Raw genomic sequence first — 27,873 nt, 5'->3', positions numbered from 1 at the left:
CACAAGCTGGAACATAAGAAGTTCCACTGGAACATGAGTAGAAGCTTCTTTGCTGCACAGGTGAGGGAGCCCTGGCACAGGCTGCCCAGGGAGAGTGTGGAGTCTCCTTCTCTGGAGGTTTCCAAACCTGGCTGGACATATTCCTGTATCCCCTGATCAAGGGGAACCCACCTTAGCAAGGGGCTGGACTAGATGATCTCTAGAGGTCCCTTCCAACCCCCACCATCGGGGGGACTCTGTGGCTGGCAGGACAATGCAGATGGGGATGCTGTGGGAATGCCTGCCCCCTTGCCCCAGCTTTCTTGGCGCAGGAGCTGAGGGGGAGCAGGCAGTCCCTGGCCCTCCCCCACCCCAGACAGCAGTCTGGCTCCCAGGTGGGATGCTAATGCTGGGCACTGACCGTGCCAGGGCTCCCTGTGTGAGGCTTGAGGAGGCACCAGTGTCCAGGGTACCATTGCTGGTACTGAGACATCCAGAAAAATGGTAAGAAGAAATGCCTCATTCGTTTCTGACTCACAGCTGACAGCCCCTGATCCCTCCCTCTTTAGGCTGGAGAAGTCTCCTCCTCACCCTTACCCTCCTGCCTGCTCTTTCTCCCACGGAAACCAAGGGGAAGTGGCAAAAAAATAAATCTTCAGCGACTCCTGCCTCCGGATTGAGGCCTCTCTGCTGCCGGCTTCTCCTTCGCTGCTGTTCTCTGTTCTCCCCCCGTCGATCCAGCTGGATGGCAATCTGAACCAGGCAAAATGAGGCTGCGAGACTTTCTCATCACTTTGCTACTCCCGGCAACTTTCTTGGGTGGTGGCTCGTGGGCTCAGCGCACAGAAATCACCACCCGGGTTGCAAACGCAGAAGGTAAGGGCAGGCTGCGAGCCGCGGTGCTTCCCCTCCCCGGAGCAGCAGAGGCGCCCGGCCGCCGTGTCCCTCCTGGCCGGGCGCCTGCACGGCTGCACGCAGACGCTGCTTTGCTGGGACGTTTCGGGGGAGAGTTGTGGGTTTAGGGACGATCTGCGTGACGTACCAAAACTTTAATGGGGTTTGGCTCTTTCTCCCTGTCTCTGTCTTTTCAGGTGTTACCGGTAGCACTGGGAAGCAGGACAGGGGGATAACAACTGACACCAGTTTAGCTTTCTGAAATATTTTGATTTGACACTGGCTGCTAGGAGGCATTTTCATTTTTGCTCTCCTCTGCAGTGATATGTGTATAAGGATGTGTCACAAAGTTAGTTTCTCATTGCATTAATGGCTATGATGTCCTGGATTTATTTTTTAAGTGGTTGCTGCAGCCTCACGTTGTTTTATGTAATAACTGGTATCAGTCTTGCGAAGAATGTGAGGAAAAAAATGAATAGGAAGATGTTAGATGCCATAAAGTGATGTTTTCTGAATATTGCGTGATCCAGCTTACCCTTAATGCCAAAAAGCAGAAACAAGTAACCTGACTCACACATGTGCTCGTGTGTCTCGTGGGGGCAGGATGTGGCAGGTCTGGGCGTCCACGAGGAGGGGAGCTGGGCTGCAGGCGCAGGAGCCCGAGCTGGAAGGGGGAGCAGTGGGACCACCTGCCCACTCCTGCCTCTCCACTGCTTCCCAGACTGCCCCGTGGACCTGTTCTTTGTCCTGGACACCTCTGAGAGCGTCGCTCTGAGGGTGAAGCCCTTTGGGGACCTGGTTGCCCAAGTGAAAGATTTCACCAACCGGTTCATCGATAAGCTGACAAACAGGTACATCTCCTGGGGCTTTGGGCAGGCTGCTGTAGGGATGGAGCCTGGGATGGTGAGACCTCTCTGAGCCCATCCAAGGAGGGAGAGGAAGCAAGCAGGAATGCCAGGGAGGCAGGGCAAGCATCTCCTCCCTTTCTCAACCCACAGCCGCCCCATTTCTGCTCCGTCCATGCCTTTAACAGGGCTGCCTGTGCCTGCCCTGGGAAAGACATGGAGCAGCATGGCGTTCCTGCCCCACCACCTCTGGGTGGTTGTTCTATGGGGCCAACGTGATGCTGATCACCATGCCACAGGCTGCTCAGGCCCAGGACAGCCCAGGTGCCTGGGTGACGGTAGGACACCTCTGATGTTAAAACTCAGCACTCATGAGCACCCTGCAACACTGAACCCAGCTTTGGGGACCCTGTGGTGTACTCTTTATCCACTCCACTGCCCAGGCCTTTACCTGCCTTCTCCACACCCATACTTGTTGCCACCAACCCAGGACCAACCCCAACTTTCCCATGGTGAGGGCACTCAAGGGCAGCAAAGCTCCCAGACCTTGGAGGGGGTGATGCTGGGAAGAGCGGGAGGCAAAGGCCTGCTGGCAGGTGATCAAGGATGCATGGGAGCACCACGAGTCCTGGAGGCATGTGAGTCCTGGTCCTTGGGGCAGCAGGAGATATCTGCAGGTGCCCAGAGGGATATCCCAGTGCTTCATGAGCTGGAGGGGCAAGGTTCCCATCTCAAGACAGAGTGAAGGGTGTCAGCAACTCACCCACCCATTGCCCAGACAGAAGAGCCACCTTACCAGGCACTGAATGACAGGGAGCCTTGTGCTCGGGAACAACCAGGCCTCTACTGATGCAGCAGGACTCTCTCCTAACCAAGGGGCTTGGCTTTGTGCAAAGCCCCTGCTGCCTGCAGACAGAGGGATGGATCTCCTCAGCCCATTCCAAACAGCCCTGTGCCCAATTTGCTGCTCTCTGGCTGCTCTGGAGACATCTTTCCGCAAGCCACTGCTGTGTCTGCTGCACTGCCAGGCACTCATGGCATGGATGGCATGGGTGGTGGCAAGGCAGCTGGCAGAGGTGGGATGGAGGGGAGAGTGACAAGCAATGTTCAGGTGGCTTTGGGAAAAGTGCTGCTGAGCAGAGTGAAAATGAGCTTGGGGAAGAGAGGAAGCTGTGCAACCCCACCCCTCAGGGATTTGCCCCAGCATGCTGAAAAGATGCATGCTGGGGCACTGGCCAAAGCAGAGGTAGTGGTGATGCCCCTGTTACAGGGAACCACAGGCATAGGCTGTGTCAGTGCACAACACCCACTTGTCCCTCAGTCAGAGTGTCCATCAGGGGGAGGCATCCCTCTTTGATTTTAATGGATCCTAAGAGGAGAACTCACTGCAGTCCTGGGCAGGTGTTTTGGTGGTTACCTGCCTTGCACACACGCATCTGACTGACTGGCTCAACATTTCCTTCTTCAGCCACTGAAGCCCCTCTGCCAAATGCTCTGATCCTTGCAGACACCCACCAGCTGCACCCTTGTCCCTCCCAAACTGACCATCCTGCTCCCCTGGCTAGGCTTTGCACATGAACCCCAACCCGACCTCATGGAAGAGCTGGGAGCTCTCAAAAAGCCCTGTGATGTTTGGCAGAGGATTTACATCTTGCATGTGTCCTGGTGTGTCTGTGCAGGTACTACCGCTGCGACCGCAACCTGGTGTGGAATGCTGGAGCCCTGCACTACAGCGATGAGGTCGTGCTCATCAAGAGCCTCACCTCGATGCCCAGTGGCCGGGATGAACTGAAGAACCGTGTCTCATCTGTGAACTACATTGGCAAGGGCACCTACACTGACTGTGCCATAAAGCGGGGCATAGAGGAGCTGCTCATCAGGTAAGGCAGCGGGGCCAGGGCAGGTGGAGGGCTGGCGGCATGGCCATGGTGGATGGAGGGTGGGAACTGCTCGGTTAGGATGTCTAGAACCCTGCACCATGCAGAGCTATCCCCAGGGCAGGAGAGGAGGTCATGTAGGCACAGGAGTGGCAAGTTGCTGGTGCTCTGGCTTTGCTGGGATGAGGCATGCCCTGACCACAGGCTGGGGCACTGCCTGGGCTGGGCATCCAGAGATGCCCAACTCATTCTTCTCCAGATAAACCTATTAAATCTTTGCAACGTTAAATCCTACATTTAAACTCTTGCAGTGGCTCCCATCACAAGGAGAATAAATACCTGATTGTGGTGACTGATGGACACCCCTTGGAAGGGTACAAAGAGCCCTGTGGAGGCCTGGATGATGCTGCCAATGAAGCCAAACACCTGGGGATCAAAGTGTTCTCTGTCGCTATCTCTCCCAACCACCTGGTAGGGACCATGCAGCAAGCAGCGATGCTCTTTGCAGGGGTTCCGAGTGGGCCCATGGGATCCTCAGCAATGCAAAGGAGACTCTGAGTGCCCCTTGGAGCCCCTCTCCAGAGGGAGGGCACAGGTCCCTAGGGTGGTCTCTGGGGATGAGTTCTGCGTGGGTGCCCGCTGGTCTCACACTGCTCTCCCCAACCCTAGGACCAGCGGCTCAACATCATCGCCACAGACCATGCCTACCGCCGCAACTTCACCGCCACCAGCTTGAAGCCGACTCGGGAGCTCGACGTGGAGGAAACCATCAACACCATCATCGACATGATTGTGAGTGCTGCCCACCACCTCCCTGGGCTCACTCCCTCCCCAGGCTCACCCCTCCCTCTCAAACATCATCTCTTGCTTTTTTGTCTTGCAGAAAGTTAACACGGAGCAATCGGTGAGTGTCCCCTGCAGCTCCAATCCCCTTGATCCTTCACCTGACCCCTGAGGGTCACCCACATCCAAGCAGGGTCTTGGTGGCACAGGTGTGCCCTGCAGGCTGCCCACTGCCTCTAATGCTATTTTCCCCTTCTCTCTGGATAGTGCTGCTCCTTTGAGTGCCAGGTAAGTCAGGCTGTTGAGCCCTCCATTCCCTTTCCTCACATCCCTGTAGCTCTGGGCCATGCCGTGGTGTCTGTTCTAACCCTTACCACTCTCTCACAGCCTCCTCGAGGGCCCCCTGGACCACCTGGTGACCCGGGCAATGAGGTGAGGGACGAGCTGTGGCTGTGCTGTGGGACTAGGGTGGTGGGACAAGCTCACTGGGGATGTTCAGAGACACACGGCGTATGTGTCCTCGGCACCTGCCATGAAGAGGTGGATGAGGACCCACACACCATGCTCGCATATGGCTAGCATCATCTGCTCCCCAGATCCATGGAGCATTCTGCTACCACCCTCCCTGATCTCCTTTCAACAGGTTGTCGTTCTAATCCTGGGAACAGCAAGCTAACTTTTTTTCTGTTCTGTATTGCAGGGAGAAAGAGGCAAGCCAGGTCTTCCTGGCCAGAAAGGAGAGGCTGGAGACCCAGTAAGTAAATAACTGGTCCTGATGACTCTGCACAGGGGCTATTTTTTGGCCAGTTCTGGCCAGAGCCCTTAGACACAGCCTCACCAGCCCTTGCATCTGCATCCCTCCATGGAGAGCAGTCAGTGGGGTCACAGGCAGCTGTCCCACTCTGCAGCCACTCTGCCGATAGAGCGGCTCCTGGCAAGCAGTGGGGTGGACCCCTCCTCTCTTGCTACAAGGCTTCCTTGTTCCTTACCCAAAATAGCCGTTCCTCCTGGAAGACACATCTGTGACTCATGTATGCCAGCCCAGGGGTGGACTCTGGGCTCCCTCCCGTGTCCTCTGACATGACAAGAACAGCAGTGTTACAGGGAAACCTTTGGTAAACAATAAACTAATAGTGTGAGGAAACTATTTCCCTCCTCCTCCCCTCTTTTTTTCCTGGGTACGCTTATTTTTAGGAGGTGCATTTTTCCCATAGACGTGAGAGTGCAGTTACTCAGCCTGTTCATTCTCATTTTGGAAACCCCATGTCATTCACACACAGCTTTTTCCTTCCCAAGGGTTTCCTGCCCTTCCCTTTTATCCCAGATGATGTGTCTGTCTCCGAAGACCCATTTCCCTTACCCCCAAGAAGAGGCGGAGGTGGCTGGGGTGAAGGCAGGTCTCCTCTGCCCTCACAACAATCCTGTGCTCCTCAACCAGGCAAACAAGGAGCATATTCACAGGAGAGCCTCCTGCAGGAGGCCCAGGCCCAAGCCCCACGTCAAGAACCTGGGAGGAAACTGAACTATGGCAACAGTGGTGACAATGTCTGCCTCCATTAACACTGTGTTTGTGTCCTCTAGGGCAGGCCAGGGGATATGGGACCGGTGGGCTACCAAGGAATGAAGGTACGTGTGGCTGTAGGATCAGGGGCATGCTTCCCAGGTGAGCCACAGGCTTTGTGCTGCAAGTGTTTTCATTCTCCCATTTTTCTCTCTGCTTTCATCTCTAGGGTGACAAAGGAAGTCGAGGAGAGAAGGTGAGGATAGCAGGGACATGATCCTGAGATGCATGAAGGAGAGTGTGGTCTGCAGGTTGAGGGAAGTGCTCCTTGCCCTCTGCTCTGCCCTAGTAAGGCCACATCTGGAGTCCTTTGTCCAGTTCTGGGCTACCCAGTTCCAGAGAGACAGGAAACTGCTGGAGAGAGTCCAGTGCAGGACTACCAACATGATGAGGGGACTGGAACATCTCTCTGAGAAAGAAAGGCTGTGAGACCTGTGACTGTTTAACCCGGAGAAGATTGATGTGGGACCTTACCAATGCTCACAAATACCTAAAGGACAGATGTTGAGAAGATGGGGCCAGTCTTTTCTGTGGTGGCCAGTGACAGGACAGGAAAAAGGGTAATGGGCAGAAGCTGGAAGTTCCACTGGAACACCAAGAGAAACTTCTTCGCTGTTCAGGTGAGGGAGCCCTGGCACAGGCTGCCCAGGAAGGGTGTGAAGTCTCCTTCTCTGGAGGTTTCCAAACGCACCTGGATGCGTTCCCGTGCCCTCTGATCAAGGGGAGCCTGCTTTAGCAGGTGATTGGACTGGATGAGCTCTGGAGGTCCCTATCATGATTCTGTGATTGGAGGGGAAAGGTGTCTCTGTGTTGCCTGCTTGATTAGCCCAGAGTGCCCTGTAGCATTGGGGTTGGTGTGTGCCCGTTCCTGTGCATCCGTTCCTCCCACCAGCACCACTGGGAGTGGGCTCTAACTGAGCAGCCCATTTGCCTGATGCAGCCTTGGGATTCAGGGCACAGCCAGACAGGAGAAAGACCAGCATTCTGCAGGGGCATAGTGAAGGCCTAAGCCCAAAGACTGAGTTAGTGTGGTGACCATGATGTGGTGGGAGGCTGGATCTGCTCATCATAGGGCCTAACACCTCTATCCTTCCCTTCACAGGGCTCAAGAGGATCCAAAGGAGCCAAGGTCAGCCTCTGCTTTTGGACTATTTATTCTTTCTGTCTAATGCCTGGGGGAGAAAGGGTCATTGGAAATCACTTCTTCATGGCCTCTGTTCTGCATTGCAGGGTGAGAAGGGCAGGCGTGGAATCGATGGCATTGATGGCATGAAGGTAAGCTCCAGGGCAACTTGCTTAAACTGAACACCTTGGCTTTTTTGGCCTAGACATCCCTCCAAAACCATTGTGGTTATCTCAGAATAAAGCCAGTGTCCCATGTGGGCCTCCTTCAGGGCCATCCATCCACCAGCTGGTGACAGGGCTGGGATGTCCCTTGTGGGGCTCTGGGATGTCTCTTTTGGAGCTCTGGGATGATGGATGGGGTCTCCTCCTGGGCACCACTCATGGAACCCTCTGCTCTGTCTGACAGGGTGAAGCTGGATACCCTGGGTTACCTGGCTGCAAAGGTTCACCTGGATTTGATGTATGTACCCTGTGGATGCCCTTTGCATGTGCATGAACTGGTACAGCGAGTCTACCGTGATATCATATGGAAATGAGGAGCCCCACAAGACAGGGAGCTGTTGAGAGGGAGACAGGGAGCTGTTGGGAGGGAGCTGCCACACTTGGAAATATGCCTCTAGAGATGCAATGCTCACCCCAGGCGTGGCACCTTGGGGGTGGCCCTGGTCACTCTGCCTTATCCCTGCCTGGAAGCTGTCCCTCATTGCATGAAACTGCCCATGGTGAGCATGCTGGGGGAGTGTTTGGCCAGAGAACTCATCAAGGAGAAGCTCCAGGACAGAGGGGCAAACCCAGGATCAACCAATTTCATCTTGCTGAGACCAGCCACCTACAACATGTGGGGGATTTTAGGAGGGCTCTGGAAAACATTATTTTCATGTTGCATTCCTTCAGTTTCCCCACTTGTCTCTGTGCTCGCAGGATGGCATATCCATGGTGGCACTTTTATTGCTGCAGTCCAGCCACAGCAGCCCAACAACTGCGTTTTCCACTGTTTTCCTCTGAGCTGCAGAAACACACTCAATTTTGCAGGGTTTCAGCAATGTGGCTGCAGTGTTGCTTGCACAGCTCAACAGTGTGAAAGCTCTGCATCATCTCTGTGTTGCTCCTGTCTATCCCATTGATAGGGGAGCTGCAGGCCAGGCTGCCACAGTACAACAAAGATGTTGAGAGACTGGAGCATGTCCAGAGACAGGCACCGGAGCAGGGAAGGGTCTGGAGCACAAGTCTCATTGGGAGCAACTGAGAGAACTGAGAGTATTCAGCCTGGAGGAGACTGAGGGCAGACCTCACTTTCTGCATTTCCCTGAAAGGAGATTGTGGCTGAAGAGGAGTTGGTCTCTCGTCCCAAGCTACAGGACAAGAGGGAATGGCCTCAAGTTGTGTCAGGGGAGGTTTAGATTTGGGATTAGGAAGAACTTCTTCACTGAGAGGGTTGTTAGACACTGACACAGGCTGCCCAGGGGAGGCGGTGGAGTCCCCATCCCTGGAGATATTGCAAAGCCGTGTAGCTGAGGTGCTGAGGGACATGGGTTAGTGGTGGGCTTGGCAGTGTGAGGTCAGTGGTTGGACTCAATGATCTTAAAGGTCTTTTTCAACCAAAATGATTTTCAATTCTGTGATGCTCAGTCTTTGCCCAGTTTCCCACAGATAGCAATACCAGCTTGGGTTTCAGTGGTGCTGTCTTTATTCTCAACAGGGAGCTCAAGGCCCGCCTGGACCAAAGGGAGACCCTGGTGCTTATGGAGCCAAGGGAGGGAAGGTGAGCCATTACCCAGCCTTACACAGAAGGACGGGTGCTGGTACCCCTCTGCTTCCTGCAAGAGGGAGAGATGGTAATCAACCCATCACTGGCACTGCCTGGAAGCAAGCAGGTACCAGAGGATGCTGCCAGTCACTCACAGTAAGATCCAGCCACTGTAACTCCCGACATGCCTGAGGTTAGTGGGTGCCCACAAACCCGGCATGAGCAGCCTCAGGATATTGAGGGGTTGCTGTGGAAAGGTGGCTCACATTGGGCAGGTGGAGTGGCTGGGAGTCTGCTGGGGATAAGGAACTTCTCAGGGAGAGACTACAGCCCAGAAAGAGGCTTTTGGGGTGCACCAGGGCTCCTGTGCTGGGTGCAGTCTTGATGGTGCTGTGTGTCCTTATGCAGGGGGAGCCTGGGGACGATGGAAAACCTGGTCGGCAAGGCATTCCCGGCAGCCCCGGAGAGAAGGTGAGTGAAACGCCCAGGTGGGAGCATCCCCTTCCCTCTGCAAGAGGGAAAGGTGCTCCACACCAGCCTCGGCTTCCAAGCAGAGCTCACCCAAGACTCTGCAAGCATGCAGGGCTTTGCTCTGAAACCTGCTGATTTGTCCTGTTTGCACTCCTGTGTCTTGCTCACCCAGGGCGCACCTGGGAACCGGGGTGAGCCTGGGCCTGCAGGAGAGACGGGTGATGAGGTGAGTACTCTGCCCAAGCCCCAGCTAATCCCCTGTGTGTACTTGCCAGATATCTCCACTGCCTGATCACCCCCGTTGTTTCTCCACAGGGTGCTCCAGGCGCAGATGGTCCTCCTGGAGAACGGGTAAGTGGAGGCACTGCTGTTGGGCACCCCACCAGCAGGGCATGGGCGGGGGCTGGTACCTTACAGGTAGGGCTGTAGGGCTGATCCTGCTCTGAGGTGGGTAGTGAAGGAGTGCTCTGCTGCTGTGAGCAGGTCTTGATTTTGTGTTCCTGTTCTCACCTTGCAGGGAAGCAATGGAGAAAGAGGCCCTCCAGGCTCACCGGGCGACCGCGGACCGAGAGGAGAGCCGGTAACTGCATCTGTGGGGTGGCTTTTGACATCTGCTTGCTATTGGTGCATGCTTGGTAACTAGGGATGAGAAATAGTTGTCCGGTGGCTAAGTGCACCAGCCTGTGGGCCAGCAAGCAAGCTGGATACCTTTATCTGCCAGGCCAGGAGGGAATTATTGTTTTCCCCCAGCAATTGCCCCTTTACACTCCTAAAAAGACAAAACCCAGATGAGACTGTGCCCAGCGAGCCAAGAGCAGGCAGAGAGGGGTCAGCCCCTACCTCACAGCTGCAAAACCAATCAATGGAGAGTAAAGAGAGAAGGTGTTCTCATCCAGATGTTCGAGGGCTGCACTGGGGCACCAGTGACTTGGGAAGGAGGGCATGCATGTGTGCAGATGGGAGGGTGAACGCACTTCCCTCCCCTGTTGGGTGGGAGTCACTAGAAAAGTATTTTTCCTGCCTGCTGAGTGTGAGTCACTGAGTGTGAGCATGGGAGGGACTGGCAGGAGCCCTGGACAAGCCAGGATAAATGGGACAAGAATCAAAGGTGCCACACATGCCAGGGAGGTCCAAAGGGTGCTGCTGCACAAGTGGGCATCCAGCAGCAGCATCCTAGTGGGTGGCCATCCACATCGCAGCACTGCTGGGTGGCCGCCACCATACCACTCTCCCTCTGTCCCTGCAGTGAGGTCAGCCCATACTCGCCCCCAAATCATCATGGGGGCAGAGGTGGGCCCTGAGGAGGGACTCTGGTGAGGGTCTGCTAGCAGCTGCCCCTTCCTGTTTACCACTTGGGCACATAGTGTGTGGGGCAGATGTGTGTGAGAGAAGGCTTATGGAGTTAAATTGTTCAGCAGATGATGAGCTGCTTCCTTCCAAGCAGGAGGCTGCGTAACCTCGCCAGAAAAGTCTCCACTGGTGCTCAGGGCCCTTTGGAAGTTATTTCATATTTACTGTTTGTCTTAGGCCTCTAGAAGTTTCTAGCTTGCAAACAACTTGAGGTCACCAAGCTTTCAAGGGGTTTTCTCAAAATTTTAAGTCAGGTGTGATTGTCATGGGGAGTTTCTGAGCACTTCCCTTCCCATGAGCTGCCTGGACCCACATCCCAGGGCTGAAAACAGAGCAGCACCTTGCACAAAAATACTTATCTTGCAGCACTTGGTGCTGGCTGATCTTGGAGGTGGCTCAGCTGCAAGGTGCGAAGCTCTGTGCTTGGCTGTGGTGCAGCCCCATAAGGGTGTAATCACTCCACTTTGCAGTGGAAAAAGCTTTTGTATGGATTGTCAGGAGCTTGCTGAAAGCCCTTGGGCTGCAGGGATGAGAGGCTGTGCCTCCTGGCTCTCCTTTTGCCTCCCTGGCTTGCTTGCTGCTGGCTATGGGTCCAGATGGGGCAGGTTCCCTGGAGCCAGCTGGGTCTGGCAGACACACTCCCATGTTAAGAAACAGCTCTGCCAGGCTGGTGGAAGGCTATCCCTTTCCACAGTAGGTAGGTGAAAGTGGAACTGAGCTATGTCCAGACCTTGGAGATCAAGTCCTGCGCTTAGGCTACATCAACCCCATGCAACACTGCAGGCTGGAAAGTGAAGCAGAGGGAAGCAGAGGGGCTGGAAAGTGGCCTGGAGGGAAAGGGCCTGGTGGGGTTGATCAACAGCAGCTGAACGTGAGCCAGCAGTGTGCCCAGGAGGCCAAGGCAGCCAAGGACATCCTGAATTGTATCAGCACTAGTGTGAGCAGCAGGACCAGGACAGTGATTATGCCCCTGTACTGGGCACTGGTGAGGCTGCACCTCGAGTGCTGTGTTCAGTGTTGGGCCCCTCACTCCAAGAGGGACATTGAGGGGCTGGAGAGTGTCCAGAGACAGGCACCAGAGCTGGGGAAGGGTCTGGAGCACAAGTCTGATGGGGAGCAGCTGAGGGAGCTGGGGGGTGTTCAGCCTGGAGAAGAGGAGGCCGAAGAGAGACGTTTCTTGCTCTTGGCAACTCCCTGACAGGAAATTGTGTCCAAGGGTGGGGCGTGATCTCTGCTTCCAAGCTACAGGCAACAAGTTGCTTCAGGGAAGGTTTAGTTTGGAGATTAGGAAGAACTTCCCTGAGAGGGTTGTTAGACACTGGCACAGGCTGTCCAGGGGGAATGAGGGAGTCCCCGTTCCTGGGGATATTGAAAAGCCTCATAGCTGAGACGGTGAGGCACATGGATTAGTGGCAGACTTGTCAGTGTGAGGTTAGTGGTTGGATCTGATTATCCTAAAGGCCTTTTCCAACTCAAATGCTTCTGTGATCCTATGACCTCCTTCTCTTAGAGCTGTTGAGGGTGAAAGATTCCCCAGACTCAGGTTTCCCAGACTCTCCTGGGCTATCATTCCTCTGCAAACAGCCCTTAATCTGGCTCAGTGTGCTGAGTGTTGGCAGAGAAGGGAGAGCATGAGCAGTGAGAACTGACGACGTTTGTCCTTATCTCCTGGAAATCTCCTTACCTCCACATGGATGGAAGGCTGGAGGAAGAGGGAGTGGAGGAAGGAGGCTGCTAGCCTACAGTCCGCCCATGCATGAGAACAGCAGCTCCTATCCATGTAGACTGCTCAGTGCAGACGTTGCTCCAGGAAGGCAACCATGGCTGTGGAGTGTGGCTGGGAAAGGCATGGTTTTGGGGCCAAGGCCAGGTCTGCATATCTGCAGAAGCCCTTAGAAATGGATCTCTCCAGGCATTTGCTCTTCTGGCTCAAAATGGGCTGAAACATTTTACCCAGAGGCAAGCACTCTCATTCTTCAGAAGATCTTCCTCTTAGTGCTATCTTCTTGGCTTCAAGGTAGCCAGGCTAGCCCACCTTTCTGTCTCCACACCTCTGATAATTTCCTACCCAACTCCTGAATCTGCGTCCAAAACTTCACTGCCTGGATTGATTCCGTTTCTGACCAGCATATGCTCACAGTGCTGCAACCCTGCTGCACCGTGGCATGCAGGGCCCTTTGCTCCCTACGCCTGTCCCTCTTTCAGCTTCTCATACCTTCTGTGTGCATTTTCAGGGAGAGCCTGGACCTCCCGGTGACCAAGGGCGGGAGGGACCCCTCGGACCACCTGGTGACCAGGTAAGAGCTTGGATTAACCTCCTGGATCCCAGGTGGAAGCACCTGGGATGGCGGGGAGAGACAGGTAGGGGGCTTAACTCATTCTGCAGGATCTTCAGACAAGTTGGCAGGATCTTCCAGTCAGGTTGCAAAGCTGATGAAGAGGGGAAGGGATTCTAGGAGAATCCAGAATATGAACATAGGCTAAAAAGAATGGAGACGTGGCTGCTGGGCTGGGGACAGAGCAACCTCCACACCATTTCCCAAATCCCATGGAAAACAGATGTCAACATGTCTGGCATATTTGGAAACTGTCACTTGCAAGCTACAGCAATGCACAAAATGTTCAGGCCTGGGGCCAGGCCATGCTCGCCTCGATTAAGGGAGCCAACAAGACATCTCATGTCAGTGAGGAGCTCTGGCCATGTCCCTGACACCCTTGGCATCTGCAGAGATAGTCTGTCCCAAAGCCAGCCTTCCTCAAGTCTGCTTGCTGCAAGGCCTGGCCCTCCTGCTCTGCTTGTCTGCTTGTTCTCATGTACCTCAAGGAACAGATCTTGGACCCCATGGGCTTTCTGGAGAGCAGAGATGTCTATCTTCAGCATGAGGAAGGCTTCTGTTCCATGCTTAAAAGCTCTTTCTTCCCAAAAGTGTACCTAGCTCCCAGTTGATAGCTCTGGATCTGGAGGTGTTGCTGGGTTCATCTTCCATGGCAATGGCATCAATTGCAATGGCCTGAGCGAGTGTGTTTTGACATTGCTCTCAGAAAGGGCTCAGTGGGATAACTCCCTTCCTATCCGTAACATCAGGGTTTTGACAGAGCCCAGGATACATGGTAGCATTGAAATATGAGGGGAGACATGGTCACAGTCACTCTCTACAACTGCCTGACTGGAGCTTTTAGTGTGGTGCAGGTCAGTCTCTGCTCCCAAGTAATGACTGACAGGACAAGAGGGAACGGACACAAGTTTCTCCAGGGTAGGCTTTGATTGGAGATTAGGAAGAACTTCTTCACTTGAGAGAGTTGTTGGACACTGGCACAGGCTGCCCAGGGAGGTGATGGAGTCTCCACCCCCAGAGATACAGAAAAACTGTGTAGCTGAGGTGCTGAGGAACATGGTTTAATGCTGGGCTTGTCAGTGCAAGGTCAGTGGTTGGACTCATTGATCTAAAAGGTCTTTTGCAACCAAAACAATTCTATGATTCTAAACATTTCTGCACTGGTGGAGCGGGACTTCTACAGGAGATGAAGTTTAGAGACCAGCGTGCAGACGAAGTGAGACAGCTTTTGAACTCCCTTCTGGCTGACCAAGTGTTAAAGAACCCAGAAGGAGATCTCAAGGGCAGGACAGCTGCTATTGTGTTCATGTTACCCCCAGTGTAGGTAACCTCCACAGCAGACCTGCACCGTGCCACAGCTTGGGGAGAGGACAAGCTTATGCCATGGTTGTGCCTGGAGTTGGGTGTCCTTTGAGCCTGTCCTGTACTAGTGAAGAACACCAAATCCCACAGGAGGATTGTCTAGATCCTACTGTCTGTAGCTGAGCAGAAATCCTGTGACCACCAAAGAGTATCTGGCAGCATCCATCTTGTTGGGCACTGACTGCCATAGTGAGAGGTGTTGTTTTGGGAGGTGGCCCTGGTAGGAAGGCAGCTCTTTGGAGAAGTGCATATAATAGTTGCTGCAAACAGGCAGCAGCAAAGGAGGAAGGACTGGAGCCACTCTCCATGTGGTAGAGACTCATTCCAGGTCCAAGGCAGGAGAAGGACTGTGCAGAAGACACCAGTTAAGGTGGAGATGCCTGGGAGCCAAAGCTTTGTTAGCATGGTGGGGAGCCAGGCTGGAATAGATCTCGCCTCCAGTCAGCCTTCACCAGCGGGGAATGAGGAGGAAAAAGACTGGTCTCCCTGCTGTCACCAAGCCTGTGGGCCACCAGTTTTCCCTCACCAGCACTGAACTTGAATCAAAGCCCTATCAGAGAGGGAAGTATTACAGAAGCAGCTTCAATGCTTCCCCAGACCAAAGACTGCCTCAGCATCTCCACCACTCCAGGGAGATTTCAGAAGCAGTCATGAAGAGAGGACACTTTTTCCGTAAGCTGAGGAAGAATGCTTTTGCTTGGCCAAATTAAAAATAAATGTGTAATTGGGCTTGGGCAAGAGCAGGCCTCTGGCAAACACAAGTGTTTTTCAAGCTGTGTTATCTGCAAGCCCTGGCTCATGGAGTGTATTTCTCTTGGCAAAGGGAAAGGGCTCCTACTAACCTGTGACTCCCTTTTTGTCCTCTGTCCACAAGAAGCTGAAGATCAGCACACTCTTCCCCTGATCCTCATGGAAGGGTTTGGTGATGGTTCTCTCTTCCTGACCATGGTGCCCATCACACTCAAGGTTCTTGTCATGCCCAGAAGGGTAGTGAACATGGAGCTGCTAAAGATTTCCCAACCCAAATCCTGCATTCTCATAAACTCCTCCAGGGCCAGGAGGGATTTGCGTTGTGTGCTGCAGTGAGGACACGTACGGCCAGCGCAAGCCAAGAGTGCCATGGATCCAGCGCTGGCTGATGAGAAAGATCATGAGTTCTTGTTCCTTCTTCCCAACTTTCTCTCTTCTGGGCTTTTGTGCAGAAATAAGGTCATATGCCTTTGAGCAGTTTAATGCTCTGCGCTGTAATTTTAAGTCCTCTGCACCCATGCACACATTTCCTTGGAAGAAGAGTGCATGTGGTGTGAGTGGAGATTTGGCACCAACTTCCCCCAGTGCTGTTGTGCAGAGAGGTGCAGAAATGACAACTGGAGGGCATTTCAGCTTCCTCAGCTTTTGGGCGGTGAGAGAAGCTGGGCAGCTCCCAGAAGCCTTAGGGGTGCTACTGATGCACTGAAAATATGGAGAAAGCTCTTGGGCATGCACTGCTATGATGCTGAAGCCCAGGTGCCATTGAGCAAGTGCTACCAGGAGATCACTGCAATTGCATGTATTGTCACAGGAAACATTTCGGAGGTCAGTATGCCCACTCCCTGCAACAGCAATGCTGGGGGGACCAATGACCAAGCCACCATGTGCTCCTGCTATGGCTTGCTCTGCCTCTGTCATCTCCATTACCAGGGGACGGTTGTACACTCGGCTCCATCTAAGATGTTGTCTTACTTGAGCATTTGAACCCATGGGAAAGAGCATCATTACCCAGTGTTACGATCATCATTACCAATCTCCTAGCAAGTTAACCTGGCAAATGGCTGTTGGCATCGAGCACAAGGTGGAGAGGCTCCCTTTGAGATCTGCTGGAACTCTTGGAGGAGAAAAAAAATCTCCTGTCCCCTCCTCTCTTGTCTCTGGCCAGCCCTGCATCTGAGGGAGTGAGCAGCCGCTGCCCAGATGGGCTGTGGCAGAGTGACAGCTTTGGTCCGTTCCAGCACACACTGCCAGAGCTCTACAGCCTCCTGAGGACAGAAACTCCCTGGAGCTATGAAAGGGCCTCCCACAGCCTGGATGCAACCCAGATGTGTCTGAGCCCCAAAGCCTGGAGGAAGTCTCTGTGGGGGAAGGTCTGTGTCACCTTCAGGGTGACATACTGTACCAAGGACCATTCTCTGCCCCAGAAGCACCTCTGTCACAGCTGATGAGATGATACTGTGCCACCCAGCTGTGCTTTGCTGCTGGAAAGCATCATTCCTGCCTCCCTGATCCTCTTCCCCACCAGGTCATCTGTACTGAACTGAGGTGTGGAGGTGGGGAATGACTTTTAGGGCCTTGGAGACTTTGCTGGGAGGCTGCTCTCTCACAACCCAGCTGCCACCAAAAGCACGTGGTGCTCAACTCATGCCTGCAGTGTCATATCTTGGCCCAGAAAGCTTTTTGCTTTGGCTCGTGCTCAGCAGGGACCTGGCCAGGGCCGCCTCTGACGCAGATTTGCAAAGAAAGGAGAGTGTAAGGAAGTGTGGGGAGCTGCTGCCTGTGCAGACAGAGGAAGGCAGAGGGGCATGGGGGATGCCAGGTACAGGTCCTGAAGCATCCTCACACCTGCCTTAACCCCCATCAATAGATCTTTTCTTGTGAAGCTGGAGAAGGTGGAAGTGACTTATGAATGAATGAGGCATGAGGCAGATGCCCCCACCCACTACATCACAAAATGAAGGAAACAAGCCTTCGGGGTGGAAGCAGTAGCAAAAGAAAACCCCCATTGTTAGAATTCTTTATGTTTTCTAGGGTGAGGCTGGACCCCCAGGACCCAAGGGCTACAGAGGAGACGATGGCCCACGTGGCAATGAGGTCAGTGCTGTTTCATCACCATATCTTCTGTGAGGAGGGCAGGACGGGAAGATCAGGAGATGATGTCTGTTAGGGCTGTCCCCAAATCCTTTGATCCTGGAAACCTATTGTAGGTACAAACTCAGGTGCCAGCTTCCTGGCAGACACATTGAAGCATGTGGGACAAAGAAATGGACAAGAGGAAACAGACCCAAGTTGTGCCAGGGGAGGTTTTAGATTGGCGATTAAGAAAAATTTCTTCACTGGGAGGGTTGTTAGACACTGTCCCAGGCTGCTCAAGGAGTTAGTGGAGTCCCCACCCCTGGTGCTGAGGGACATGGCTTAGTGGTGTGCTTGGCAGTGTGAGGTCTGTAGTTGGACTTGATGATCTTAAAGGTCTTTTCCAACCAAAAAGATTACATGATTCCTCACGGGTCCTTAAGGCCATGGCTGCCTCTTTCCATACCTCCCCAGAGGCCATTTCATGAAGAGCAAATAGCCACAGACAAGACACATGGCTTCCCATCACAGAAGCTGGGGAGTAGCTGCTCTTTGAGTGCAACCACCTGAATCTGCCAGCAGATTCAATTTCCAGGACAGGGAGGAACCTGAATCCCAAAGCCAGCCGTGGGCTTTGCATTGCTCTTGTATAAGCAAAACACCTCACGTGATGGGCTCGTGATGGTAGCTGGTTGCCTCAGAAGACATCATCTTCCCAGCTCAAAGAACTATGTGTGATGCTTGACTGCTGCTTCTGCTCTTCCAGGGCCCAAAGGGATTGCCTGGAGCACCTGGGTTGCCTGGAGACCCCGGTCTGATGGGAGAGAGGGTGAGTAGTGTTTGTGTGAGGGGATTGCATGCCATGTGGAAAGCATGCATGAGAGGCGGGTTCTTACACACAGCATGATCCAACTTGGGGAGAAAAGAAATGACATTCATACATAGCTGAGATGCTGGGGGAAAATTGCAAGCAGCCTGTGTTTAATATGCATCATGTCTGCAGGCTCCAAGAGACATATTTTGGGATATATTTTTCAGCAATGGAGAACTGATACTTCCCAGTCTGTGGACACATCCACGCATCCAGATGGACAATGTCACTCTCCTCTTGGTGGCTGTGCAGGTCACACACGGGCGAGATGGCATTTTTACCACTGTCCAACCCACCAATCACCTGTTTTACACACAGATGTTTTGCTGTGGAGATAAACTGATCAAGGAGGGCAAGATTCTGCTGCCATGCCATCTAAGGGGTCTGCTTTTTGTTATGTCACATCTTTCTCCATTCCTTTCCAGGGGGAGGATGGCCCACCTGGGAATGGCACAATTGGATTTCCAGGAGCCCCGGTAAGATTTTTTGTGCCACTTTGAAACTGTAAAACTATTGTTTCTGCTTGTCCAGCTGAACAGGCTTTTTTTCCTTCATCCCCAGGGGCAACCAGGAGACAGAGGTGACCCTGGCATTAATGTAAGTGTGCTGCTTCTTCATACATCCAACAGAAATTGCCCTGGCTGTTGGTTTGGCTCCTAGAGCCTCACCATCAGCTGCATAGTGAAATGGGCTGCCTGAAGCAACTGGCTCCTCCAAAGCCCTTCTCTTTTTTGGGAATTTCTTCTCTTCCTGCAGTGGATGCTTCTGTTGGAAGTGTCCTGCCTTAGTGCATTGGTGGTAACACACAAGGGCAGCAGCCTGGGCTGAGTGTTCTCCCATGCAGCCCTGGAGCCAGAGTTTGGAGTTGGAAGTGCCACTCTGGGGGAGCTGAATGGGTGCTAGTGCACTGAAAGCCACCTAAGAAGCTGTCTTCCTCACCAGCAATTTGGTGCTAGAGAGTCTATACGCTGCTCTCCAGCCCCTTCTCAAGCCAGCTCTCATAGGGTCACTGCATGCTAGCCCTGACTTCAGCATGCTAAGAGCAACCATCCATGCAGAAGTCTCTTCTGTACTATTTTTCAGGGGACAAAAGGCTACGTTGGTCCTAAAGGTGATGAAGGAGAAGCTGGAGACCCTGGCGATGATGTACGTAATCTGTGCAGCATTGAATTGTCTCTGCCTGTGAACACCATTCAGGAGCTTTGGGCTGGGTCTCTTAATACTACGTTGCCTGTGGGTCAGAGGCCATCAGACTTTAAGCCCTTTGCTGCTGAGGAGTGTCTGATGGAAAGGGGAGCCTCTCCAGATGTTCATCTTGTGTCCTACATTTTTCGTTGGCAAACTTCCAGATCTGATAGGTCGAGGTGGATATCATCTGTGCAAGGTTTTATATGCTTCTGGATAGCACCAATGGTTGCACCTGGGCTCATCACTGTCCTGTAGAGGGACATTTCCCCAGTGACTGGGAAATGCATGGTGAAATGGGTTCCATCCCAACCCTCCCAAATCCTAACTGGGTGCAGCCATGTTGGATAACATTTTGAGGTCAAGCAGAGCTCAGTAGGCATCTGGAGGGGAAAGTGCTGCACCCTGACACAAATTTGTGTATTTTGCTTTTGTTTTCATTACAGAACCCAACTCCTGGTCCCAGAGGCATTAAGGGAGCGAAAGGCCACAGAGGACCTGAAGGCCGCCCGGTAAGGATGGGCTTTGGCATGGCTTGTGTGCTGGGCTGATGGAGTTCTCAGCAGCATGGCTCACTGCAGGCTTGGCCCTATTCATGGTAAAAGCAGTGCAGTTTGAAAACCCATCCCTGTAGCCTGGTAAAGGGGTCTTTGAAATCATGGTCATCCCAAATCAGCACAGAAAATACAGGCACTTGTGCTTCTTCATGAGCAAAGTATTCTTATATGATAAGGTTCTGTAAGGGCAAGCAGCTTTTTGGAGTCGCCATCCTGAATCTGAAAGTGTTCCAGTACCTATTGAGTCCCCACTTGCTAGAGACGTGGCCTGGAGGCTTCAGGAGAGGCATCTTTCAAGCAAATGGCATCTATCCACCCATCCATCCATCTACCACCCAGTCAAGCCATGTCAAACACAGGGTGTGTGCTTGCCTTCCCTCCTCAGTGGGCATGGCATGTGTGGAAGAAGGTCTTCATCCCCCAGCCCTGTGTAGCCCCAGGGCATCATGCAAGAACACAGTTGTACCTGCTCAAAGCTCAGTGCATCCGTTCAGAAGCCAGGAGAGTTTTCCAGACTCTGCATTGCTCAGCAAGATACTGGCAGAGTACACAACAGATGGGACCAGCTGCTCTTGTAACTGCTCTCTCCACACTTCTGTTTGACAGGGACCACCAGGACCTGTGGGGCCTCCAGGACCAGACGTGAGTGGGACAGGATCAGGGTTCTGCTCCCTTGGTCTGTGTTTCCCCCACCCTGCATGATGCCTGGGGAGGGAGTCACTGCTGGGGAACTCTCTTGCTCCCAGGCTGGGTGGTGGCTGCCTCCTATTCCTTTCCCAATGAGTCTCACTGGCTGGATTTCCCATCGTGCCAGTCCATCATCAGTCAGTCCCCTCTGTCATGTGCCCCACTTGCACACCACTCATTTCCAGATCAGGACATGCTTCAAGGGCACAAAGCAGCAGTGGGGCAGGGGTGGGCAGCACCTAAGAGCCAGGAAGCCACCTTTGCTGTTCTTCAAACACTTATTTCCTTCTGTTTTCAGGAATGTGAGATCTTGGACATCATCATGAAGATGTGCTGTAAGTATCCCTGGATTGCTCTTCCAGCCCTGCTCAGCTCCTTGCTGAGCAGGATGTAGTTGCTTTTTCTCTGGCCCCAGCAAGCATAGTCATCCCTAGGCAGAGGGATGCCATGGGCACTGATCGTTTTCCACAAGTCACACTAAAGTCAATAAGCCAAGGGAGGGGAGGGAAGGGAGGGAGGTTCTCTCCTGTTCAACCCAAAAGAGGCAGATTTTTTGGACACTGCTGTCCTTCTCTTGACCAAGGGACTTACAGCTCAATTTCTAGAGCAGGTCATGCAACTGTATCTTATTTGTGCGTGCTGGAGGGCCTGTCTGTGGCTCTGTGCATACACAATTACCTGCCATGGAAAGTGTGAGCAAAGTTGTGTAAAATCTTTCTGTGGACTGTTCTGCAATTTCTTTTTTTTTTCCCCTTTGGGAAAGAAAGGTCTGTTCTGGGGTGTCCTGCCTATGGAAGCAGCAGTACCCACATGCTGCAAAGGGGGCTTGGGGCCCATGGCCAGTAATGGAAGGATGCAGGATAGTTAGGGAACTGAGTCTGAGCTCCCTATTCTGGTGATTTACTTAATCCCTCCAGGCACAGCTATTGATTTTATTTAAATAAGAATGCACCAGTGTGTGCACCAATGTGTGCAGAAGCAGAGCTCTGCTGCATGCAATGCATCACAATCTGAAACAGGAGAGAGATCTAGATACTTCAAATAGGAGGGAAACCTCCATCAGCCTGAGTTGTCCAGACCACATGTCTTGTTGGGACACAAACTAGTCTCCATCAGCATGTGAAGAACCCTTGTGTCAAGTATTTCAACGTTCTCTTTTTCTCTCCCTTCTCCTCTAGCTTGCTGTGGTGAGTGTTACTTGGCAAAGCTGCTCTGCAAACATTTGCAAGCCTTTCTCCTTCCTTGCACTGCTCCCTTTCCCTGCACCTTGCCTTCTGCTATGGAGAGGTGGTGAGAGCCCAGGGGGAAAAAACTGAGCATAAGCAAAGCAGGGAAAGGCAGTGAGCTCTCTCTGAGGGTCCCTGTATGGATTTGGAGGCTGCTGTGGCCAGATCCTGCAGCTGGAAGACTGTTGTTGAGGTGCCCAGTGCCAGCAAACTGCAGGCGGATTTTCTCCACCCTTTTTGCATTTGAAAGGGACATCAGTTCAGGGTACTTTGTGAATCCAACTCTGTCCTACTCCTTCCAAATCCTGGACTGGTCTGCAGAGAAATGTGCTGGGTTTTTTTCTGATGCCGTCCTGATGGGTTGGGATTGCAAGCAAGAAGGAAAAGCCAAGAGTTCATGATGTCCCTCAGCCATGGGACAGAGAGGAGTGAGCTGAGTCAGCCTCCCCCAGCCCACCAGTGTGACCTCTGTCCTCCTGGGCTGAGTGAGTGGAAGAAGTGAGAAGAGTTATGAGGGAAATGGGTTTTGGAATAATTACTGGGTGTTTAAGTGTACTCACTGCTTGGAAATGCTACGTGTCTTACAAGGGGTGCTGAGCAAAATGCAAATGGAAAAATCAGTAAGCTGTCTCTCAAGCCTCCCGTGCAGCTATTTTGCTCCTTCATTTTACACTATGCTTTGCAGTAGGCAGGCAAGACACAGGTACCTACCTGTGAAGGGCTAAGAGCAGACATCAGAGCTGCTTGCTTTGGTATGCAGCCTGCAAAATGCTCTGCTCTTGTTGAGTGGCTCAGAGAAAAAACACAAGCCACTCCACTCCTGTGCCTCGCTGCAGAGTGCACCTGTGGTCCTGTCGACCTCCTCTTCGTCTTGGACAGTTCAGAGAGTATTGGCCTGCAGAACTTCCAGATTGCCAAAGACTTCATCGTCAAAGTCATTGACCGTCTGAGCAAGGACGAGCGTGTGAAGGTGAGATTTCCACCAAGTGCCAGGATGTGTTTGCGTGCATTTGCTTATTTTTCACCTTGAGCACAAAAAAAAGGCAGAGATGCCTCTGCGCCAAAGAACTTCCCCAGACTGAGCTTCACTTGTGCAACTGGGGTGGATCATGATTCTTCCCAGATCCATAAAGTGATGGAGATGAGACAGTAATTTGTTATCCAAAAGACAGGCACATCCCTCTTCCTAGGCAAAGGGACTCTGCCCACTGTGGCTGTGAGCTCTTTCCTAATGTCCCAGAGCAGATGACTCATAAAGCATTCACCTGATCAGTCAATCTCTTTGTCCCTTCCATTTTCCTATGAGCATTTCAGGCAGCTGGAGCACGTAACACTTTAGCTGTGTGGCAACTTCCCCAAGCTCCCTGAAGGCCTATGCCCCAAGTACCCTTGTCTACAACAAGCTTGGGTTTAGTTTACCAGTTAAGCATACTACTAAAAAAGGACCTTTCAGCCCAAAACAGCAATATTGTCCCAGCAGTGAGGCCTGAAGAAAGACAGAAATGCTCACTCTCCTACCTTTCCCTGGTAACACACTATATGTGGGAAATTGGATTTACCTCTGATTTGGATGTTTGGGATCTGGCCTTTCCTCAAGATATCACCAAATGCATCTGTAGCACATGAGCCATTGGACACTTGTGTGAGCACACACAGGTCTCTGGCTGACAAAGAGCCTAAAAAGAAGCAGAAAGAATAGAGGTCTTGGAAGAAAACGGGAGGTTTTGAAACAAGATCTATTCCTAGCCACCTATCATGAACAATGGCTTGTGTTGAGACCACTGAGCTGGGAAACCTGGGTTTGGGTCTTGTTTCATTGACTGATTGATAAAATTGATCCTCATATTGGGGGACCATTCCTGTCAGGATTTCTTCTGCCTGGAATAAGGCAGAGAAGAGGTACCAGGGCCTGCCGTGGAGGCATTTGGTGCAAGCCACCAGCAGGATTTCCAAGCTCTCCAGGGGCACCTGAGATATCTAACTGTCTTCTGTTTTTTCCAACAGTTTGAGGCTGGAGAGTCCCGTGTGGGCGTTGTGCAGTACAGCCATGACAACACGCAGGAGCTGGTGGCCATGGGGGATGCCAACATAGACAACATTGGGGCACTCAAACAGTAAGTCTGTGAGGTCTCAACGTGTTACACAGAGACCTGACCCAGGGACATCTACTCCCATCCTGCATCTCCCAGGCAGCAGTTCCTGTAGCTGCAAGGGTTCTAAATGTTCTCTAGTGGAAAGCAGAGGTTGGTGGCATTGTAGGTGGTGCTGAGGCCAAGGAGCTTGCCACTTTTTCCACACAAGGCCTCATACAAGGATATTGCCCTTCCTCTCAAGCATGTTGGAGATATATGTTCTGTGGTGCACAGGACTTGCAGACTTACTGGTGTCTGTGCTTGCAGGGCAGTCAAGAACCTGAAATGGATAGCTGGGGGCACCTACACTGGAGAAGCCCTGCAGTTCACCAAGGACAACCTGCTGCGGAGATTTACCTCTGACAAGCGCGTCGCCATTGTCATTACAGATGGACGCTCCGACACGCTGCGGGACCCTACCCCACTCAGCTCCCTGTGTGATGTCACTCCAGTAAGGGCACGGGGAAGCAGCCTGCCACAGGGGACAGCGACAGCAGAGCTGGGCATCAGAGTAGTGCAGGCTTTCTGGGAGTCTCAGCACCTATGCTACCCAAGGCCAGGGCAGGGGGGACACATGTCACTAGAAGCATGCTCACAAAGTGATGGGGGTTCAAGTTTATGAATGCATTAGATGGTGAAGACATCCATCTGGTGACAGACTCTAACTTCCCTGCAGGTGGTTTCCCTTGGGATAGGTGACATTTTCCGGAAACCTCCAAATCCAGACCACCTGAATGACATCGCTTGTTTAAGCAGACCAACCAGGCCAGGACTGTCCATTCAAAGGGACAACTACGCTGAGCTCCTGGATGACACCTTCTTGCAGAACATCACCTCTTATGTCTGCCAAGGTGGGTGAAAGGTAGTAGCTGGAGGCAAAAAGGAAGGTCATTAAGATTGCCTTGGCTAAAGGGTGGGGAATGCAAGCTGCCCTCCTTTGCTTTTCCCCACTCATGCTCTTAGGCAGGTGTTGAGGGAAGAGAACAATGTTCAAGCTTCAATTCAATAAGAGATAAGGACATCTCAGAACACTTTGCAGACAGGTCCAGGTCCTCTCCTGCTGCAGGAGATCTCTGCCTACAGCATTTTTCAAGCATGCACCTCTGCACTTTCTGGTGCGTGTTTATAGCCTTTGCACAGTGCCTTGCTCAATGCGGCTGCAAGCAAGGTGAGCAGCTGTCTGGTCTGTGGCTCTGTGGGAAGCTGTAGGAGAAGGGATTTCTGCAGGTGATTGGTGACGTGACTCTTTCTAATTTTTTAACAGAGAAGAAATGTCCGGACTACACCTGCCCAAGTGAGTATTGATTCCTCATGCCATACAAAGGAGTTGTGAGTGCTGTGGTGAGGGAAGTGGGAGTTTGTGTGAATGTCTGTCTTAGAGACCTCTTGCAACAGAGAGGCTCCTGGGCTGGAGAAACAAGCAAGTCTTATCAGGCACTTATAGCATAAAGCACCTGGGAGAAAAGCCTTTCTGGCACCTCAAACCTAGAGAGGAGACTGTGATGGATTTTAGCCCTCACAGGCTTTAGGTGAGGCAGGTAATGAGCTCAGTTGCTAAGTGGTAGTGGGAACATGAGGAAAAATTAGCACCATGACAAATATTTAAGAAAGCTGTTTGAAAATTGAGTACAGGGAGGAATTTAGTGGGGTACGCCTCCAAGTCAGAAGCATATACAGTCCTCAGATTGATCATGGAAAGCAGATAGTCTCAGGAGATGAAGTGGTTCCCCAGACATGTAAGGACAGTACAGTATTTAAGGAACAAGATCAACTAGATTACCTAAGCTAGATAAGCACATGGGAATGTTCCCTGTAGTAAACCAAATCAAAGAAGGAATTAAAGAGTAAAAGGACAAGCGTAGGACAGCACTGGGGTCAGGGGCAGGCAAGACAAGCTAGCAAATACCTAGAGCAGGGATTTCCCAAGTTTGACAAGGCAAGAAGCCTGTGAGACAGTAGGTGACTTCATCAGCTTTGTGTGGAATAGACAGGAGGAGAAATGCAGCATAATGAGCTCTGGGCCTTTCCCCTTGCAGTCACCTTCACCGGGCTGGCAGACATCACACTGCTGGTGGACAGCTCCACCAGCGTGGGGAGCAAGAACTTTGAGACCACCAAGAAGTTTGTTAAGCGGCTGGCGGAGCGGTTTCTGGAGGCCAGCAAGCCTGCTGACGACTCTGTGCGTGTCTCAGTGGTCCAGTACAGTGGCAGGAACCAGCAGAAAGTAGAAGCTCAGTTCCAGTACAACTACACAGTCATTGCCAAAGCCATCGACAACATGGAGTTCATTAATGATGCCACGGATGTCAATGCTGCTCTGCGGTACGTCACTGGGCTGTACCAGCGCTCCTCCCGTGCCGGGGCAAAAAAGAGAGTGCTGCTGTTTTCTGATGGCCACTCTCAAGGCATCACTGCGAGGGCCATTGAGAGGGCCGTGCAGGAAGCTCAGCAGGCTGGCATTGAGATCTACGTGCTGGCAGTGGGCAGCCAAGCCAATGAGCCAAACATCCGGGTCCTGGTCACAGGGAAGAGTGCAGATTATGATGTGGTCTATGGGGAGCGGCACCTCTTCCGCGTGCCTGACTATACCTCTCTGCTCCGTGGCGTCTTCTACCAAACTGTCTCGAGGAAGATAGCTGTTGACTGAGCATCTGGGTGGGCTTCTGCCAAGGCCAGAAAAAATGAAAACCAGCAAAACCAAAACCAAAAAAAAAGAACAGTATTCTTGACCAATCGGAGGAACTCGCGTCTCTGCAGATAGCCATAGTGCCGCAGCCTCCCCCACTTCCTTCTCCCACTGCTTCGTCATCTGCATCTCTGCTCTGTTAGCCTCACACCTCCCTCCCTGCCCACGACTGCCTGTCCCTCCCCACAGCAGGCAAACACCAGAACACTTAGCAAAAAGCTGCCAGAACACCAATAGCAACCTCATCCCACTGGTTTTTGCCAAGAGGGAATCAGGATGAGGAATTTTGTACCACTAAGGACTAGCCTGGTCTCATAAGGCTGATTATGCTTTTTTCAAATACAGGTATTTTTCATTCATTTGCTTCTTTCTGAGCACTTACCCAGCTTATGATGGTCCTAACCCAATGCTGTGCTTCATGTGAAATGTTCAACACTGTAGCAAGCTTTGAGAGGGGATCATTGTCATGACTGGCAAGATTGGTTCTTATCTCCCCTTCTTGTTGGGGGAGGGCTGGACTGCACTACCCAAGCCAGGTGGAAACGTCTCTGGTCTCTGGTGCCATGAGATGGGGCACTGACTTCCCAGGGCTGGGGTGGAGGTGAGTGGTGGAGCATCCCTCAGTGCTCCCACTCTCAGTCAGGGCAGGGAGGCTGGGCATTGACCAAATGGCAGATGGACAGCAGCCATTGGGGAGGGGGGAAACCCTAGAAGAAGCTATGTAACTGCACTCTGTCACTAACTGATCTCATGGTCCTACAGTGAAACCAGGAACCTCACAAATAACCTGATGACTTGTGTTCTAGTCCCAGCTCCATGTGGAACATCTCTCTGAGCCCAGTTAGCGGGATTTTGTAATTTTTTTTTCGAAAGGGCCAAGCTGTCTAATTCCCAGTGAGCTCTCGGGGAATACCGTTTCTATAGGACCATCTAGGAGTTAGACACTTGGGCCTTAAGGAAACCCTCTAACTGTACTATACATTGAATTAGGGCCTCACCCACAGCCCAGCAAAGTCAAGGGAAAGGCTGCCATTATCTGCCAGGGTCGTTAACTGACACCCTATGGAAATACTGACACAGGTGCTATCGCTGTGTGGGTGATACAGCCCCTTGGTGTTTACACACTTGTTTCCAGGACCACGCTGAAGATGTGGTTTGGTTGAGTGAGATTTTGTTTCAGCGCTTCCATTGGTGCTCTTGCTATGAATTCATGCTTTTCTGAGAAAGCAACGGTGATTGCCAGGTACCAGCACCCCAAACTCTTTACTTTGTATCCAAAAAAACCCATTGTATGTGTTAGTTTTATTTTATGCCTGTGTTTTACTAAAAATGTCCACTTTGGAAATTTGTCCAATAAATTGTTTTCCACAGTCTCA

General features: G+C 52.3%; 1 protein-coding gene across 1 annotated transcript; it reads left to right on the top strand.

Annotated features, from left to right (window-relative positions):
• Positions 1 to 603: 603 nt before the first annotated feature.
• Positions 604 to 27,873, top strand: COL6A1 (collagen type VI alpha 1 chain). The gene is made up of 35 exons (XM_010209086.2): positions 604 to 855; positions 1,595 to 1,724; positions 3,398 to 3,598; positions 3,907 to 4,066; positions 4,265 to 4,387; positions 4,479 to 4,499; positions 4,646 to 4,666; positions 4,766 to 4,810; positions 5,079 to 5,132; positions 5,960 to 6,004; positions 6,109 to 6,135; positions 7,042 to 7,068; positions 7,170 to 7,214; positions 7,471 to 7,524; positions 8,764 to 8,826; positions 9,220 to 9,282; positions 9,455 to 9,508; positions 9,598 to 9,633; positions 9,800 to 9,862; positions 12,867 to 12,929; positions 17,112 to 17,174; positions 17,920 to 17,982; positions 18,450 to 18,500; positions 18,586 to 18,621; positions 19,108 to 19,170; positions 19,656 to 19,721; positions 20,373 to 20,408; positions 20,752 to 20,788; positions 21,632 to 21,640; positions 22,516 to 22,649; positions 23,684 to 23,793; positions 24,079 to 24,262; positions 24,488 to 24,662; positions 25,076 to 25,105; positions 25,848 to 27,873. The coding sequence occupies exons 1-35, from the start codon at positions 747 to 749 to the stop codon at positions 26,456 to 26,458; spliced, it is 3,072 nt and encodes a 1,023-aa protein (XP_010207388.2). The 5' UTR covers positions 604 to 746; the 3' UTR covers positions 26,459 to 27,873.

The sequence above is a fragment of the Colius striatus genome, chromosome 9, assembly GCF_028858725.1.
Source record: "Colius striatus isolate bColStr4 chromosome 9, bColStr4.1.hap1, whole genome shotgun sequence".
Taxonomy (NCBI): domain Eukaryota; kingdom Metazoa; phylum Chordata; class Aves; order Coliiformes; family Coliidae; genus Colius; species Colius striatus.
The sequence above is the reverse complement of the archived record's forward strand: the minus strand, read 5'-3'. Positions and strand labels throughout refer to the sequence as shown.

What these genes read in the sequence shown, in the direction of transcription:
- COL6A1 (XM_010209086.2), top strand. Translation starts at nt 747, where the DNA reads ATGAGGCTGCGAGACTTTCTCATCACTTTGCTACTCCCGGCAACTTTC. An exon ending in CCGGGTTGCAAACGCAGAAG is followed by an intron (nt 856 to 1,594) that starts GTAAGGGCAGGC and finishes ACTGCTTCCCAG; the next exon opens with ACTGCCCCGTGGACCTGTTC. An exon ending in AAGGAGAGGCTGGAGACCCA is followed by an intron (nt 5,133 to 5,959) that starts GTAAGTAAATAA and finishes TGTGTCCTCTAG; the next exon opens with GGCAGGCCAGGGGATATGGG.